Source organism: Ostrea edulis, chromosome 6, assembly GCF_947568905.1.
Source record: "Ostrea edulis chromosome 6, xbOstEdul1.1, whole genome shotgun sequence".
Lineage (NCBI taxonomy): Eukaryota > Metazoa > Mollusca > Bivalvia > Ostreida > Ostreidae > Ostrea > Ostrea edulis.
Genome location: NC_079169.1, coordinates 89,432,648 through 89,453,137, shown reverse-complemented (window position 1 = coordinate 89,453,137; position 20,490 = coordinate 89,432,648). Strand labels below are relative to the sequence as shown.

The following is a 20,490-nucleotide window of genomic DNA, read 5'->3' as shown; positions in this document are numbered from 1 at the left end:
TTAAAAGGAAGTCAGGCATTATGACGATGTAGAGTACCTCCTTAAAAGGTTGACCGATGGATTCATGGATAGACAGGCGGACGGACGGACACCAGGTAATAGATGATCATAAAAGCCCATTTGAGCTTTTAGGTCAGTTGTAAGTTGATCTAATGAGTATTCATCGCCTTCCTATTCATACGAGAACAAGATTTTACCGTGTTTGTTTCCCTCTATATATTATTATATAAATCTTTTTTCCCTATTGTACATGTCCACCCATCCTACCCCCAGAGGCCATTCATTTGAGTAGACCTGAATGTGCATTACTTGACGATGTTTGCATGTTAATATTACTAATCAAGGCCCTGCTGTTCTTGAGCAGAAGATTTAAAAAAAAAAAAAAATCCTACCTATTCCATTTAAAACTTTGATCCACTATCGTAGTCCCGATTTTTTATTCTTTAAAGATGCTTTCACATAAGATTTGTCTTTTCTGGCCCAGTGGTTCTTGAGAAGAATGTTTTTGAATTACTCAATTCTATTTCAACAAATTGCTACTTATTTCCCTTTGTGGGGGCATGAATCCTAAAATTAAAAACTAGGAATGGCTCTACCTAAGAATATTTTGTGCCAAGTTTGGATCGCAAATGTCAGTGGCTCTGGGGAAGAAGTTAAAAATGTGAACAGTTGAACAGTTAAGGGATCAGAAAAGTCCACGTGAGCTCTCATCTCAGGTGAACTAAAACACTTAGTTTAAACAAGCAGTATTCCCTGCCAACATGGCGTATCGTAAGACAATATGTTTGGTTTTTTTGGTTGGTTGGCTTATTCCGTTCGAAATTGTTTTACTTTTATGTCACTAATGTTGACTCATGCATGCTAACTCAGACACTAACAAGTCCGATGTGAGAGCCAGACAACCTGAACAGGACATTTTTGCACTTAGAAATGAACTCGGATAATTTCCAAATTTGCCATTTTTAAATTAGCACTATTAAAACACAAGAACAAATTTCTCAAACATTAAAGCTGAATTATTTTTAGTGAAAGTAACAAAATGAATAATCTCTTTATCAATTACATGTAATTGTGAATGTTTTGTACATAAAATGTTAATAAATATTTCTACTATATAATTCCAATGTTATTTATTATAATTGTTTTGATTGGACAAAGATAAATCTAAACGAGAATTTACACATCAATAATTTCAAAAACGCTATGTATACATACGCGTTTGAAAACAAACAACATAGTGCGGGGAAAGTATTCAAATTATTGAAGTTGATAATGCACCAAAATTGTCTTGACGTAATTAACTTATCATACCATGAAAATAAAAACCAAGGCCGAAGTTATTGAAATAGAGAGTGTGAGTGTAAATTTAGAATATAATTTAATGGAACTTTAAAAATACACAGTATAACTAAATTATTTGTTTTAAATATAAATATATATTATTACTACAGTAACTTGATCCGAAGAGTCGGATCACGTCGAGTTGACAGGCGCGGATCATCAGATCACACGAGACGCGAAGCGTCGAGTTTGATCTGATGATCCGCGCCTGTCAACGAGACGTGATCCAACTCTTCGGATCAAGTTACTGTAGTAATGATAAATTTATTATATACCCTCTTGTGCATTTTAAATCCACATTTATAAGATAATAAATGTAATCCAAATGATCAAAAACACAGACATACCATGAAATTATGTTTTGTATACGCAGGTTCGTTTGTGACGCGGTCAACATTTTCCACAAATAACGTTGCGTTGTTGCATTGTGACGTCATTGTGACGGCATCAGTTTCAGAGGATACTGATACGGAATCAGAAAACCACAGTGTGGTGATCCGGAAAACCGGATCACACGCTGTGAAATCCACAGTATCAAAGAACGATACATTGATGGGTATATAATAAATACATGTATTGTCTATTAGCTAAATCAATACTGAATGTCTAGTGTCTTCAATTTTTTTTTTTTTAAGGAAAACCTATATTGATAAATGAATGCAGAAAAGAAATACGAATGTCCCCGTAACCCTTCACCACAAAAAGATAAATAAATTTAAAAAAAATTGTAGTTTCATATTAGTACTAATTGCAAAGTAATGTGTGCAATATTTACCTGTGCTGGTAAAAAAAAAAAAGATGCATAAACTTTAATTCATAAAACGTGTGAATTGATTTTGTACCCGAGGTATGAAGATCGCATCGTGTCATTGACTGTTTAATTTATATACCTTCACCATCAGTCACAGGTAAGTCGTGGGTATCCAATGCAAGGAGTTTTAAGAAAGAAATAAACATTTACATGAATTCTCTAAAATGAATAAATGTTTAAGATGCTAAAATCCAGAAGTGATGAAAATAACCCAGTAAAGTACTATCGGATGTTCAGGACATTACGATGGTTAGAACTACTCCTTCATCCACGCGGTAGTGTCATGTTAACTACGAGATTTTGGATCCAGTATTCTACTTCCCATCAGATGGATGGTGCCCTAATCATAAAAAAGAAATCTTAAAACCATCGTTGTATTTTTTTTTTTATAAGACTTTATTATTAACGCTAAGCAATTCGAACTAATTTTAATATAAAACAATAAAGCAGAGAAATCTATGATAAGGACTGCCAGCAGGTTGTCAGTACTAATTGTAGAAAACTAAATTTTAGATTCTTAATTCTATCAAAAGGTGCATTGTATATCATTTAAATTTGCACATGTAGATAGGTGTGTGGACATTTTTATTTTCAAATTTCATTAATGCGAGTGCGTCCATGCTCTTGCACATTGCGTCAATGATGAGCGCTGAAATTACCACCAAAAGCTGCGCGCTTAAATTACCAATAAAGATCACGCATCGAAATTACTACAGGTACTAGACAGTGTATGTTCATAGTACCAACAATATGTGCTGAAATTACACCCCCCCCCCCATATTACGCGTCGAAATGACCACCAAACATTACACGTTGAAATTATCACCAAACATTAAACGCTCAAATTATCACCAAACATTGCACGCTCAAATTATCACCAAACATTACGCGCTCAAATTATCACCAAACATTACGCGCTCAAATTATCACCAAACATTACACGCTCAAATTATCACCAAACACTTGTCATTTGTACAAAACTATTTACTCACACTGTAAAAACATCACAAGTAATGGATGAAGTAGAACACTTCACATTAGAAATAAAAAACAAACAAGTTAAAGACACATGTAAAACAACCATTGCATATAACAAATTCATCCGAGCCTTGGTAATAGCAGAGTCATGGAAAACGCCTTAGGGATATTGCACGCTGATTTAGGGGAATGGAATGGTTCCCTAATATGATATTAAATCGCTCGCTATGTCTAACAAATTCCCGATTCATTCCACTTCACAACGCTCCTATGTCTGTTCGCCAATTACTGTTGAGGTCGGTTCTATCGAACAAATCCTCCTGGCTAAATTATAGATTGTAACACCAGGCCTCCTGAAACCTGAGAACTTTCAGTAGCAAATAGAACACATTAGAATGACCACTCTTGACCCCATCCAAGCTTCTTCCTCCAATCTACAAATATTTTTTTATTTCAGTCTGTTGACTTATCAGAGGGTTTAACCTCAACACTTCCGTTCGATTCGCTGTGCTTGATTGAATTTCCGTTCCAAAATTTGAAGCCTTGCAGATCCAGAGAAGGGAGGGAGGGTCGAGGGGAGCGATCACGTGACTGATCATACAGGAGAGGTGACATTGAGGAGGTGTCTAGACGGACTTTACACTTTCTTTTACCAAAGGTTGCTATAAAGAAATAAAACAATTCATTTAGAAATAGAACAATTTATAAAGAAATAGAACACTTTATAAAGATATAGGATGATTTATAAAGATATAGAACAATTTATAAAGAAATAGAACAATTTATAAAGAAATAGAACAATTTATAAAGACCTGGAACAATTTATAAAAATGTAGGATAATTTATAAAGATACATTGTATATAACAATTTATAAAGAAATAGAACAATTCATTTAGAAATAGAACAATTTATACAATCGACTGAAATATTCTATGGTATATTTTTTTTGTATCTATAGTTTTACAATGTATAATGAACATTAATATACATTAACAATATACAACTATATAGAAGGACACATTTATATACAATAATGCGACACACATCTGCTTGTGAAGAAAAACACAAACCCGATGCAAAATATGAAGACTTTAAAATTAAGACTGGCACTGTCACGAACTAAATGCGATAGTTTAAAATCAGGACTGGCACTGCCACGAACTAAATGCGATAGTTTAAAATCAGGACTGGCACTGCCACGAACTAAATGCGATAGTTTATTCACTTTTCCCTGACAGAATTATTGACAGAGTCATGTAATTATTATACGTTCATTATCAACAGTACACAATGCATGATGTACTGCATAACAGAGAAAAAATGAAAGAAACTGCATGACTTGTCATTTTCTTGGTAAATAAGGCTAATTAGTCTACTTACGTTGATATTTTTCCTCTGCCTTTACACATTGATCAATTTTCCATTCATCTAGGCCTTCTGACAAACAGAGACGCCGCAGTGCATTACATTGATACTGTAATGACAAACAAATAACAACTAACATCTGGAATCTCAGTCGAAATAATGGAAGGATGGTCCCCAGACAACTAATAGGGAACGCATAGACTGGGTTGAACTGTAGATACAAAGCCTTCATTTTCATTAAATCACTACAAGACATGACATCACCAGAACAAAAATCATTTTTTTATATTCATCTTGAAAAATCAAGAAATATTTTTCATTTTTGAAAATACATGAGCGCTGCGTGAAGTACACTGATGTGAAGCGTTGCAGTTCCTAGCCTCGTGTATTTTCATAAAAATAATTAGATTTACATTTTACTTTTATTTCTGTCCCAGTCGTTAAAATAGACGCACTACATTTATCTGTATTCATACGCATATTGTTTACAACTATACAGCGCATTCAGGAGTACATTGTAAAGATGTCAAAGACAAGACATTGAAAATAGAATTATTATTCATTGAATCACAGGTACCTAATCAATTTGTTTGCAAACCTGAAATATCTGTGCTTTCACTTCCGTCTCCCTTAAGGTGGTTTGTATTTTCTTTTTTCGCTTATAAACAAGTTTTAACCGGAAGTGCTCATGGTCTTTCACTGCCACCACTAAACCTGTATTGTACACAAGTTAAACTAATAACTGCTATAAACTGAAATAGAGGCTTTTAAAAGGAAAATATCTTGAATAAAATTCGAAATCGTGATTAGAAATCATGCTTGCTAAAAATGCTTTTTGAAATTTCAAAGAGTATTTCATATTCAATTTCAGGGTGTATGGTTGAGAACTACAAATATAGTAGGTATTTTGCATTAGTACTGGTCACTGTTACACGTATTACCGTTTTCATGTAAAACATTTAATCATTCTTGCATTGTGTTTAGAGTCTCGAAAAAAAAAATCTCGCTTATAGTGCCAGTATACTTCTGCCATTTAAAAAAATAAAAAATGTATGCATTATAATTTTTAAATTCTAACATCAAATGCCATTTCACGAGAGAATTGCTAATTGCGGATAAAGAACGTACTGTCAACGACCCGTATGACCCTCCATGGCAACAAAAATGCCAGGATGAAAACAAAATCCCTCGTGTTGTAATCCGGTAATGTCACCAACAGAATAAGATCAGCCACGAAGGATACGATGACAATAAACGCATCAAAGACCTGCAAAGTCAATAGACAAGTATCACTTCAGCATCACAACTTCAAAGAACCCAGCGTCTCCCGGAGTTTACTTCCCAGACAGATCAGACGACAAGGGAAGTCAGAGAGCGCCAGACTGCAATCACACTACTACAACAGAACTCATCAGCAAACTTCTGTGGATTTGCGTTCTATATACTGATATCTCCTAGGAAGTAATGCTTTGTCTTTAATTTGCGTAATTCCTAATTTGTGGGTAATCTTAAAGGGCGTAAATTGATTATAGTTTTAGATTACTATGCCCTTTAGTAAATTTGTAATCATCACTGAATTTAGCATTTGTAATCAAAAGATTGTTTAATTATGAAGAATCACAAATACGGAATGTGTGTTGCCTGCACAATCCATCCTACTGAGCATTTCTCACTGATATAGAGAAGTCACACATTTCAAATCTTTGTTATCAACTCAATATGCTTTAATGTTTCTTAATCAGAATAACTTCTATCCCTGTTGCAGCAGATATAGTCGCCCCTGTATAAATTGTCGCCCCTGCATGAATCGTCACTCCTCAGACACCTGTATAAATTGTCGCCCTTTTATATTGTGTCTTCTCTGCATGAATTATCGCCCCTTTATAAATTGTCGCCCTTATATCTATTGTCGCCCCTGTCCATATAGTCACCCCTGTATGAATTATCTCCCTGTACAAATTGTCGCCCCTGTCCATATAGTCACCCCTGTCTAAATTATCTCCAATGTATAAATTGTCGCCCCTCTATAAATTGTTGCCTCTGTATATATTGTCACCCCAGTATAAATTGTCATCCCTGTATATATTGTCGCCCCTGCATAAATAGTCGTCCCTGTATAAATTGTCGCCCCTCTATAAATTGTTGCCTCTGTATATATTGTCACCCCAGTAAAAATTGTCGTCCCTGTATGAATTATCTCCCTGTACAAATTGTCGCCCATGTACATATTGTCTCCCCTGTATAAATTGCCGCCCCTGTATAAATTGTCATCCCCTGTATAAATTGTCTCCCCTGTATAAATTGTCGCCCTTGTATAAATTGTCGCCTCTGTATATATTGTCGCCCCTGTATAAATAGTCGTCCCTGTATAAATAGTCGCCCTTGTATAAATTTTCGCCTCTGTATATATTGTCGCCCCTGTATATATAGTCGCCCCTGTATGAATTATCTCCCTGTATAAATAGTCGTCCCTGTATAATAGTCGCCCTTGTATAAATTGTCGCCTCTGTATAAATTGTCGTCCCTGTATAAATAGTCGTCCTTGTATAAATTTTCGCCTCTGTATATATTGTCGTCCCTGTATATATAGTCGCCCCTGTATAAATCATCGGCCCTGTATGTAGTGTCGACCCTGTATATATAGTCGCCCCTGTATGAATTATCTCCCTGTATAAATAGTCGTCCCTGTATAAATTGTCGCCCTTGTATAAATTGTCGCCCCTGTATATATAGTCGCCCCTGTATAAATTATCGGCCCTGTATATAGTGTCGACCCTGTATGCCGTGTTCACACATGTCGGCAGTGGGGGTAAATATCATTGCCGACGACAATATGTGTCCAAAGCCTGCAGCACCTTACCAACGATTACCACGGTCGGACTTAGGGATTTGACCTTGATATTAGAGTCGACCTTATACGATGTTTCTGCAAGTATTTTCTTATAGGAATTTTTTTTTTAAAATCCTGCAGAACAAAGCTTTCTTTAATCTAGGAATTTCAAATTCATTTCAGTAGAAAGAAACGTTTAGCGGTCCGCGATGATACATGTATCTGACTTGTGTGAAGTTACGCTGATACATACGAACACAACACATTCTGTTCATGAAAATACGGACAGCTTGTGAAATCTATTATTACTTTGTGCATATAAATAATGTGCCGTATATTGATCGTCGCTCTGGTATATACATTGTCGTCGGTGATGATTTTGATCACGTTGTCATCTAATGAACAATAACTGCAGTAAACGTTGGTATACATTGTTGATGACGACGATATCGACATTTGCAGGGATGACAATTCGTGCTGCAACAGACCTCGTTTTATCAAGGGTTCATCCGAAAGGCCTGTGGTTTTTACGTCTATTTGGCGATGGATTAGTCACAAATATGAACTGGCCAAGATTTTAAGGAGGAATATCACATTTTTATAATGGCGGGAGTCTTTTTGAAACATGAATTAAAATATAAATATCAGCAATATTTGTATATTCCTTTTACAGGTAAATCTAATCGCCTTGTTGGTTACCTCAGTAGATTAATGTGTCGCCTACTTATATGTAGGTGTCCTAGCTGGGTACCTCAGTAGATTAATTGTCGCCTACTTATATGTAGGTGTCCTAGCTGGGTACCTCAGTAGATTAATTGTCGCCTACTTATATGTAGGTGTCCTAGCTGGGTACCTCAGTAGATTAATTGTCGCCTACTTATATGTAGGTGTCCTAGCTGGGTACCTCAGTAGATTAATGTGTCGCCTACTTATATGTAGGTGTCCTAGCTGGCTAGCTCAGTCGACTGATCTAGCGTTCGTACGTTCGCTTTAAACAGGAGTTTTAATTTGTTTTTTAGATTACATTCTTTTCTTTTTAACTAAACAAATCCTAATATCAAAATATCATTGTACATATCCTCCACTCTCCAGCCATATCAGATTTCCCTGGTGTAGCATTCCTCCTTAATTTAATTAGAAACGAAAGATAGCAGGACTCTGGTACATGATGTGACACTCATATGAAGTTAACTTCTATCATCTGTAAACTTAATATCTAGATTTGTAAGATCAATAAATTCGGTACTGTGTCGCTTTTATACCAGTGTCAGAAGAAATTAAAATTTACAGATTTATAGTTTTTAATTTTATAGTGACAAATATAACCTTGAATTCTTTTCTCACAAGTGTTCATCAGTAGTTTTAATCCACAGAGAGAATACCTGAACGACGTTCAACAACTGTTCATATTTTTTTTTATTGTTGTAATGTCTTGTAAGTAAAGAATATAAGCCAAAATCTGAATAGGAAATCTTTCGTGTACAATGAGTACAAGTATATTGGCAAAATTAATACCGGTGACAAATTGAAGGGTCTCTTGCTGTTAGTTTAATTATATACCTCTAGTTTTCTGTGGAAGAATCCTCGTCCTGCACAAACAGCTTTTAACAAAGTCTGCAAAAACAATAAAAGGAATTGTATTAAAGAATTCAAAGTTGAGTTTCTGTTAAACAAGTAAAGCGACAAATAACCCCCATTAAAACGTCTATTGTTTCATTCGGGCTTTTTTTAACGAGACCATTACTGAAACGGGAAATAATTATGGCTCCGATAAGAAAAATCGCAAACGGAAAATAATGTGTTATAGCTTATTATTGGACAATGGAAGTGGTTCAAAAAATAGCTCTACTGATCTTTGTCAATAACTTTCAGAGCTCAGCCGCTATATTTTTAAAGGTAATTTGAAAATCAATGCAGAATGCTGTAGATTTAATCCTAAGACAAATTTCTTTTTTCTGTTGCATAATAATAGTGTAATATTTACGTTTTATGTCATTTTGTTACTTAGATTGTAAATGATTTCAGTTACAACAAATGTGTCCATATACGGTTTTTCCATTAAATGAACTCCCATTCGGGGTCGCTGCATCCTAGTTAGGGCTCTCACTTCACGAAAGGGAAACCCGGATTGGATTTTCGACCCCTACGTCAAACCAAAGATGATTAACATGCATGGAGTGGAAAATGAGCACTTGGTATTGGATAGAACAGACCTCGCACAATGACATCACTAGACGCGGGCACAGTGTAAAAGACATTACACGTGAATTTGGTGTAAATGAATGAAAGCGCTTCCAAAATAGCTCTACTTATGTCTTTGTGAATAGTTACACGTATTTACAGCCCTGTCGCTGAGGCTTTCAATGCCACGTCTACAGCGTACGGTGTAAATGGTAGAATACTTGCTAATTCACAGGAAAGAAATTGCATATAAAAATAACATATTTTTCCCCATGACACATTACCTCCAGTAGTATAATTCCTAGTAGTGAAATACTTCCGAGGTGTAGCGCATGCGCTATGCTTTCCTCGATGCTGTATCCCCTCTTGGGAATGTCGATATTGGTGGAGTTTATGCCACTTTTGTTGTTCACTTCCGCACTTCTTGGCCTTCTAGACGACACCAAATCCAATATTGTCGCCTCGTCATTTAGCTGATAATGTTCTTTCATCTCGTTATCTGTTTGCAAATTCCATTTTATTTCCGCTGTTGATATCAGATCAAAAACCCGATCATACTCTTTATCACTCAGGACTTTCGGATACCGCTGTTTTACTTTTAGCAGGAACACCATGGCGCTGTTCGTAAACATTTCGTTGTCTTCTAATGTCACTGTAGAATGGAATATATATATATATAATTCATCTGAGAAAAACACTTCTATCAAATTTCAAGAAAAGGCGATTTTATAGTCTAGACCGAATTAAACACGGGGCAGAAGTCTGATAGACATCATTTTAAAGCACTTCAGTTCTTCAGGATGAGAAATTAATACTGACATTGTTTATAGACAAAGATCTATTGTTATTGATTATAAGAGAAATGACTAAATATGCATTCGTGGATACAATATTGAAATAAAGGTTTAAGAAAAAATAATTGAAAAACGCATTGAAATGACATCATGGTAGGGAGCGATGTAAAGATTTATATCGGTTGAATAACTTTAAGGAATAGGTGAGTCATCATTAATTGAAAACTATAGAGTAACGATATAATGACTCAGTGAATAGCGTAACGATAATCAAGGTGACGGAGGGATCAATACGTTAACTCTTCTAACATTACATGAAAACCACGCCGCCGAAGCATTTCTTCATTTATTCTATTTCAACTCTTGTTTCACAGATCTTGGGAATTTTACAAATGTCGATCTACTGAGTAGTATGGATTAATTTTATATTGATTTCAATAACATATCACAATATATATGTATATATGATTGTATGTTAGTCCACTGTGTATAGATAATGACAAGAGAAGGTGGAATTAAAAAGATTAATAATCTGATAAAACAGACGGGGAGTCGTTTTATTATAGTGTTATAGTTAGAGGGTACAATTGTATATCATCCTGTAACTTAGACATCGCCGAAAGATGCCGAGGCCTGTAACAACTACGATAAGCTCGTGTTAACACGTGGTGCTTTAAATATCATTAATAACTACTCCGAGTGATGAAATTATATAGGCAAAATTTATTGAAAGCTTTAACTAAATTGCATGTTCTGAATTTATGAAGTTCCGTTTTTGTGAGATTTTTGTCGCATGCAATTTACATTTAGAGGGTTTCAAATAATAATCCATATTGTGCTAAAATTTGATGGTGTTAACTGCAAAACGATTTACCTATAATTCCTTTTGTAAATTGTATGGAAGAAAACAATTCGTTCGGTGAATTGTTGTATAATCAGAGATATATACCGGTGTATATGAATTATTATAGGATTGTTTAGAATGTTAATATTCAATTATTTATAACAATGGTTATATTCCTTTCTTCTGAGGAGAATGAATTTTAGATATCGAATAAAAATTTACAATACATTTTCAACAAAGGTGAAATGAAACACACAAATGACCTTTTTCCGGCGGCCGTTGAATTTTTTTTAAATGAAATGCACAATATGAGTTCTCCTAACACAAAATTACCTTTAACTTTATAGAGGTGGAGAGTTCTACTAGCACTAGATTACCTTTAACTTTATAGAGACCGAGAGTTCTCCTAACACTAGATTACCTTTAACTTTATAGAGATCGAGAGTGAGTTCTCCTCACACTAGATTACCTTTAACTTTATAGAGATCAAGAGTTCTACTAGCAATAGATTACCTTTAATTTTATACAGATCGAGAGTGAATTCTCCTAACACTAGATTACCTTTAACTTTATAGAGTTCGAGAGTTCTACTAGCAATAGATTACCTTTAACTTTATACAGACCGAGAGTGAATTCTCCTAACACTAGATTACCTTTAACTTTATAGAGATCGAGAGTGAGTTCTCCTAACACTAGATTACCTTTAACTTTATAGAGATCGAGAGTGAGTTCTCCTAGCACTAGATTACCTTTAACTTTATAGAGATCAAGAGTTCTACTAGCAATAGATTACCTTTAACTTTATACAGATCGAGAGTGAATTCTCCTAACACTAGATTACTTTTAACTTTATAGAGATCGAGAGTTCTCCTAACACTAGATTATCTTTAACTTAATAGAGATCGAGAGTTCTACTAGCAATAGATTACCTTTAACTTTATACAGATCGAGAGTGAATTCTCCTAACACTAGATTACCTTTAACTTTATAGAGTTCGAGAGTTCTACTATCAATAGATTACCTTTAACTTTATACAGATCGAGATTGAATTCTCCTAACACTAGATTACCTTTAACTTTATAGAGATCGAGAGTGAGTTCCTCTAACAATAGATTACCTTTAACTTTGTAGAGATCTAAAGTGAGTTCTCTTAATACTAGACTACCTTTAACTTTATAGAGATCGAGAGCGAGTTCTCTTAGCACTAGAGTACCTTTAACTTTATAGAGTTCGAGAGTTCTACTAGCAATAGATTACCTTTAACTTTATAGAAATCGAGAGTGAGTTCTCCTAACACTAGATTACCTTTAACTTTATAGAGATCGAGAGTGAGTTCTCCTAGGACTAGATTACCTTTAACTTTATAGAGTTCGAGAGTTCTACTATCAATAGATTACCTTTAAATTTATACAGATCGAGAGTGAATTCTCGTAACACTAGATTACCTTTAACTTTATAGAGATCGAGAGTGCGTTCTTCTAACAATAGATTACCTTTAACTTTGTAGAGATCTAAAGTGAGTTCTCTTAATACTAGACTACCTTTAACTTTATAGAGATCGAGAGCGAGTTCTCTTAGCACTAGAGTACCTTTAACTTAATAGAGACCGAGAGTGAGTTCTCCTAGCACTAGATTACCTTTAACTTTATAGAGATCAAGAGTTCTACTAGCAATAGATTACCTTTAACTTTATACAGATCGAGAGTGAATTCTCCTAACACTAGATTACTTTTAACTTTATAGAGATCGAGAGTTCTCCTAACACTAGATTATCTTTAACTTAATAGAGATCGAGAGTTCTACTAGCAATAGATTACCTTTAACTTTATACAGACCGAGAGTGAATTCTCCTAACACTAGATTACCTTTAACTTTATAGAGATCGAGAGTGAGTTCTCCTAACACTAGATTACCTTTAACTTTATAGAGATCGAGAGTGAGTTCTCCTAGCACTAGATTACCTTTAACTTTATAGAGATCAAGAGTTCTACTAGCAATAGATTACCTTTAACTTTATACAGATCGAGAGTGAATTCTCCTAACACTAGATTACTTTTAACTTTATAGAGATCGAGAGTTCTCCTAACACTAGATTATCTTTAACTTAATAGAGATCGAGAGTTCTACTAGCAATAGATTACCTTTAACTTTATACAGATCGAGAGTGAATTCTCCTAACACTAGATTACCTTTAACTTTATAGAGTTCGAGAGTTCTACTATCAATAGATTACCTTTAACTTTATACAGATCGAGATTGAATTCTCCTAACACTAGATTACCTTTAACTTTATAGAGATCGAGAGTGAGTTCCTCTAACAATAGATTACCTTTAACTTTGTAGAGATCTAAAGTGAGTTCTCTTAATACTAGACTACCTTTAACTTTATAGAGATCGAGAGCGAGTTCTCTTAGCACTAGAGTACCTTTAACTTTATAGAGTTCGAGAGTTCTACTAGCAATAGATTACCTTTAACTTTATAGAAATCGAGAGTGAGTTCTCCTAACACTAGATTACCTTTAACTTTATAGAGATCGAGAGTGAGTTCTCCTAGGACTAGATTACCTTTAACTTTATAGAGTTCGAGAGTTCTACTATCAATAGATTACCTTTAAATTTATACAGATCGAGAGTGAATTCTCCTAACACTAGATTACCTTTAACTTTATAGAGATCGAGAGTGCGTTCTTCTAACAATAGATTACCTTTAACTTTGTAGAGATCTAAAGTGAGTTCTCTTAATACTAGACTACCTTTAACTTTATAGAGATCGAGAGCGAGTTCTCTTAGCACTAGAGTACCTTTAACTTAATAGAGACCGAGAGTTCTACTAGCACTAGATTACCTTTAACTTTATAGAAATCGAAAGTAAGTTCTCCTAACACTAGATTACCTTTAACTTTATAGAGATCGAGAGTGCGTTCTTCTAACAATAGATTACCTTTAACTTTGTAGAGATCTAAAGTGAGTTCTCTTAATACTAGACTACTTTTAACTTTATAGAGATCGAGAGCGAGTTCTCTTAGCACTAGAGTACCTTTAACTTAATAGAGACCGAGAGTTCTACTAGCAATAGATTACCTTTAACTTTATAGAAATCGAGAGTGAGTTCTCCTAACACTAGATTACCTTTAACTTTATAGAGATCGAGAGCGAGTTCTCCTAGCACTAGATTACCTTTAACTTTATAGAGTTCGAGAGTTCTACTAGCAATAGATTACCTTTAAATTTATACAGATCGAGAGTGAATTCTCCTAACACTAGATTACCTTTAACTTTATAGAGATCGAGAGTGCGTTCTTCTAACAATAGATTACCTTTAACTTTGTAGAGATCTAAAGTGAGTTCTCTTAACACTAGACTACCTTTAACTTTATAGAGATCGAGAGCGAGTTCTCTTAGCACTAGAGTACCTTTAACTTAATAGAGACCGAGAGTTCTACTAGCACTAGATTACCTTTAACTTTATAGAAATCGAAAGTAAGTTCTCCTAACACTAGATTACCTTTAACTTTATAGAGATCGAGAGTGAGTTCTCCTAGCACTAGAGCACAGTCCACGATGCAGAGAATGACCACCGTTAACAACACAGCTTTACTTTTAAAGAACGAATATCCCTTCCTCCTCCACCTACAAAGAAACAACAGAGGTGTATGATGAAACAACATAGATGTATGATGAAACAACAGAGGTGTATGATGAAACAACAGAGATGTATGATGAAACAACAGAGGTGTATGATGAAACAACAGAGGTGTATGATGAAACAACAGAGGAGTATGATGAAACAACAGAGGTGTATGATGAAACAACAGAGATGTATGATGAAACAACAGAGATGTATGATGAAACAACAGAGGTGTATGATGAAACAACAGAGGTGTATGATGAAACAACAGAGGTGTATGATGAAACAACAGAGGTGTATGGACAACAGAGGTGTATGATAAAACAACAGAGGTGTATGATAAAACAACAGAGATGTATGGACAACAGAGATGTATGATGAAACAACAGAGATGTATGATGAAACAACAGAGGTGTATGATGAAACAACAGAGGTGTATGATGAAACAACAGAGATGTATGATGAAACAACAGAGGTGTATGATGAAACAACAGAGATGTATGATGAAAAAACATAGGTGTATGAACAACAGAGGTGTATGATGAAACAACAGAGGTGTATGATGAAACAACAGAGGTGTATGGACAACAGAGGTTTATGATGAAACAACAGAGATGTATGATGAAACAACAGAGGTGTATGATGAAACAACAGAAGTGTATGGACAACAGAGGTGTATGATGAAACAACAGAGGTGTATGATGAAACAACAGAGGTGTATGATGAAACAACAGAGGTGTATGATGAAACAACAGAGGTGTATGGACAACAGAGGTGTATGATGAAACAACAGAGGTGTATGATGAAACAACATAGGTGTATGATGAAATAACAGAGGTGTATGATGAAACAACAAAGGTGTATGATGAAACAACAGAGGTTTATGATGAAACAACATAGGTGTATGATGAAATAACAGAGGTGTATGATGAAACAACAGAGGTGTATGATGAAACAACAGAGGTGTATGATGAAACAACAGAGGTGTATGGACAACAGAGGTGTATGATGAAACAACAGAGGTGTATGATGAAACAACATAGGTGTATGATGAAATAACAGAGGTGTATGATGAAACAACAAAGGTGTATGATGAAACAACAGAGGTGTATGAACAACATATGTGTATGATGAAACAACAGAGGTGTATGGACAACAGAGATGTATGATGAAACAACAGAGGTGCATGATGAAACAACAGAGATGTATGATGAAACAACAGAGATGTATGATGAAACAACAGAGGTGTATGATGAAACAACATAGGTGTATGATGAAACAACAGAGGTGTATGATGAAACAACAGAGGTGTATGAACAACATATGTGTATGATGAAACAACAGAGGTGCATGATGAAACAACAGAGATGTATGATGAAACAACAGAGATGTATGATGAAACAACAGAGGTGCATGATGAAACAACAGAGGTGTATGATGAAACAACAGAGGTGTATGATGAAACAACAGAGGTGTATGAACAACATATGTGTATGATGAAACAACATAGGTGTATGAACAACAGAGATGCATGATGAAACAACAGAGGTGCATGATGAAACACGCCACACAGCTTTCAAATCTTTTCCATATTTCGTTTAAAATTGTAAAAAGTAAGTAATTGAATTCAGGATGTTTTTTTCTGTCTTGGTTTGCAAGCCCTGTGAATTTAAAAAAGCATATATATCAGCATCTATCTTTTACAGAAACAATAAAATGTATGTTTACTTATAAGATATAGTTTAATGGTATTCATATTTTGGCGTCTCGCCGCATTATTAAGGGGTCGATCTATGATCAATGGCAAACATCTGCATGTCAGAGGAACGATAACACCACTCACAGTGCCGGTCGCCTGCATTACAACTACACTTAATTCTTAGTACGTTAAAGTAAATAAGAAAAAATATATCCCAACACGCCTTGAATTTGCATGGTCAATTGCATGGCTCTTAGAAGATCTGCAAAGAATCATGTCCATTTTAGTTTTATTTGTGCACTTTATACATAATGATAAATTGTAAGCTTTTATTTATATGATCTAAACTTCCGTCTGTCTGTCTGTACGTCTGTTAGTCTTTCTGATTTTCCCCATCATTCTTTGAGGTATTTATGTAAAACATACAGTAATTCTTATACATTTTTGTCACGGACATCGGTTATCAAAATATTTTTAGACTTACTATGGAATGATTTCATTGTTTGTAGCAAATATTGAAAAAAGACAATACATATATTTTTGTAGTGGTAGTTTGATTTGACAAGAAAATGGAGGTTATCGTAGTATAATCGAGGTTATGTTTTCCTCTTGCCGAAAAGACTCGAGAATGTGCGATTGATACCGTCAAACTATAAAGGTTTTATTGAAATAAGACGTTCAATAGAAGTACGGAAGCGGATAGGCTCATTTCTGAAAGGTAAAACATATAACTTTTTATAGCTAGATAGTATCTCGCCACAATGAGTTAGTCATCTCGTTATAATGTGTTAATCATCTCGCTATAACGAGTTACTATCTCTTTATAGCAAGTTATCTTTTTTTTTATTTCATTCATATGTCGATTTGATATGTCCTAGTGGACTCGTAATCGAGGATACCACGGAGTCTTCCGCGTCTGTTTCGTGCGTGGATGTTTTATTGAGCGTGGATGTTGACGGTAGACTTGCGGCTCGGCTTTGTTCCAGATGGGGTGGCTTAGGTCTCTCAGTCGTCGGCTTCCCATATTCATATACATGTAGCAATATTCCATTTTCGCCTGTATTTGGTGTTTATATCTCTCGGTTGGTTCGGTGCACAATGAATTGTTCTGCGTATGATAGACTTTTCATCCGAGGCGAGCTGCTGGCAGATGGATTGACGTTGAGGCTAGCTGCTGACAGGTGGTTGATGTTGAGGCGAGCTGCTGACAGGTGGTTGATGTTGAGGCTGACTGCTGGCAGGTGGTTGATGTTAAGGCGAGCTGCTGACAGGTGGTTGATGTTGAGGCGAGCTGCTGGCAGGTGGTTGATGTTGAAGCGAACTGCTGGCAGGTGGTTGATGTTGAGGCGAGCTGCTGGCAGGTGGATGATGTTGAGGCAGACTGCTGGTAGGTGGTTGATGTTGAGGCGAGCTGCTGGCAGGTGGTTGATGTTGAGGCGAGCTGCTGGCAGGTGGATGATGTTGAGGCAGACTGATGGTAGGTGGTTGATGTTGAGGCGAACTGCTGGCAGGTGGTTGATGTTGAGGCGGGCTGCTGGCAGATGGGTTTATGATGCAGGGGTTTCGAAAGTCTTGTTTGAAGTCAGCATTTCTCAAATTCTGCGGTGTAATGGCGATCTGATTCACCTATATGGCCTGTCATTGGGTCGGGTGCTGTCTGACGTGTATTGTGTTAGTTTTGGGGCCATTCTTTGCACACTGAGTTTGGCTGCGGATTGCTCCGTTTGTCTGATTGGATTGTGGGGTTCATGGTGGGTGTTGGCGGTCGCAGGGGGTTGCTTGCTACTCCTGGACACCCGGTCCCGCCTCTGGTATGTTTGCCCTGCTTTTGGTTTTATGTTCTTTGTGGAAGTTGTGGGGTTGATCGCTGTTCGTTATCGTCACCTTTTAATTAGTTGGTACCTTGTTACGACGACTTAATTATGGTTTGATTAAGAGTTACTCGTGATAACGAGTTAGTTATCTCGTAAGAATGAGTATCTCGTTATAGCGGCTCAATATCTCGTTATAACGAATTAGTTATCTCGTAAGAATGAATATCTCAACATAGTGGATCAATATCTCTTTATAACGAGTTAGTTAGCTCGTAAGAATGAGTATCTCGTTATAACGAGTTAGTTATCTCGTAAGAATGAGTATCTCGTTATAGCGGGTCAATATCTCGTTATAACAAATTAGTTATCAAGTAAGAATGCGTATCTCGTTATTACGAATTAGTTATCTCGTAAGAATGAGTATAGCGAGTTATAGTTAATATCTCGTTCTAACGAGTTAAACTCTCCTTCTAACGAGTTAGTTATCATGTTATAACGAGTTAGTATATATTAAAACGTTATGCTACCTCTTTTTTGCAAAAACTCAACACAGCGATTAGAATTCATTCAAACTGTCAGAAATGATGTCTGATCGAATTATTCACTATACCGAGTATAAGATAGTAAAATTCCTTGAGACAAGATACAGGGTCTACTGAGAAAAACATAAAGTTCTAAGGTCTGGTGAACATGTGACTAAATAAAAAAAAATCCAATGTCTGGTGAACATGTGAGAAAATAAAAAGATTCAAAATCTGGTGAACATGTGAGAAAATAAAAAGATTCAAAATCTGTTGGACATGTGAGAAAATAAAAAGATTCAAAATCTGTTGAACATGTGAGAAAATAAAAAGATTCAAAATCTGGTGAACATGTGAGAAAATAAAAAGATTCAAAATCTATTGGACTTGTGAGAAAATAAAAAGATTCAAAATCTGGTGAACATGTAGGACAATTTTTAAAAAATTGGCTTATCGACGATTATTTTACGTTTACTATTATGTAACACTATTAGTCGTCGTAAAGATGACGAGAAAATGTCAATTTCTTGCTCCAAACAAATGAATAGGTGACTATATGTTATCGTGAATATAAAAAAAGATTGAGTTTTCGCTGTCAAGAAGTAATATAATTGTTATTTATCGTTTTAATAACTAGTCGAATTGTGCAGCAATGGTTTGTCAAATATTTATAGCTAAATTGATATTTGATAGAAAAATCAACCATTCTAGATCTAGATTATATTGACAATATGCATTTGAACGTACTTAGACTACTTAATGTCAATCCACCAATAAATGGTATAGTCATTCATTACGATATAGCAGGCAGATATCTGTCTGGTACATAAAATTATCACTAAATATGTACATTTCCGTTTTGTCTTTGATACATGTACAGATATTGTAATGATCGTCAGCTCCTCGTTGCTGTAGTTGTGAATAATGAGCGAATGAACGTTGACAAGTATAGTACGTCTATTTTAACGAGTGGGTGCTTCAGAATCAACATGACTAACATGGACTCTGTTTTGGAGAAGATTTTACAAAAGATTTTCCCCTACTTTGATCTTTGATTTTAGCTCCAAACTAACCCCAAGGTTCATGTAAAAAATATGAATTCAGATTTAGTGTGACCCTGCTACTTATGAAAATATTTCTTCTCCAATTTCTCATATATTCTCATGTAAAACTGTGATTCCCTATCGACGTCAACAGTAGTCAAAAATGAATGTGCACTAATTTCAGTTGAGATTCGGCTTGGCTGAATATTTGGACTAACGCCTTCACCGAATCTCAGAGCAGTCCTTCATAATTCATGTCTGGAATGTTACTTTCAGCTTCGGCCGGTTCTAGCAATTAATGTGCAATTAGGTGACACTGTTGCTCGCTTGAAATAAGCGATTTGACTGTTAAAATTACTCTCTATCACTATAAAGTTTGCATTGCTTACCGTCTAGGTATGAAAATCCCAAAATGAAAATAGTCACTCAATTTTCCGTTCAAATGATTACTTTCATGGCACAATATTTTATCTCCTGAAATTAAAGAGTTCCTATAGTCTGTTATCTAGTTACTGATACATTGTATCTCTGCATACCGTTTTGTAAATATCACTAATATAAAAAACAAACTATAGGAACTCTTCAATTTCGGGAGATAAAATATTGCGCCATGTAAGTCATCATTTGACCGGAAAATTTT

The 20,490-nt window shown here is 35.3% G+C and overlaps 1 protein-coding gene across 2 annotated transcripts in view; it reads right to left on the bottom strand.

Moving 5' to 3' along the window:
* Positions 1-3,118: 3,118 nt before the first annotated feature.
* Positions 3,119-20,490, bottom strand: part of LOC125648241 (uncharacterized) — a 33,598-nt gene continuing 16,226 nt past the window's right edge. The window contains exons 4-10 of one of the 2 annotated variants that reach the window (XM_048875213.2): positions 14,651-14,775; positions 9,792-10,159; positions 8,887-8,940; positions 5,625-5,763; positions 5,095-5,210; positions 4,512-4,605; positions 3,119-3,792 (exon numbers count right to left, since the gene is read on the bottom strand). In XM_048875213.2, the coding sequence (XP_048731170.1) occupies positions 3,584-3,792; positions 4,512-4,605; positions 5,095-5,210; positions 5,625-5,763; positions 8,887-8,940; positions 9,792-10,159; positions 14,651-14,775 (1,105 nt within the window). In that variant the 3' untranslated portion in view covers positions 3,119-3,583. Of the gene's footprint in view, positions 3,793-4,503; positions 4,606-5,094; positions 5,211-5,624; positions 5,764-8,886; positions 8,941-9,791; positions 10,160-14,650; positions 14,776-20,490 lie in introns of those variants that run through there. The other variant, XM_048875214.2, reaches the window with a different exon arrangement.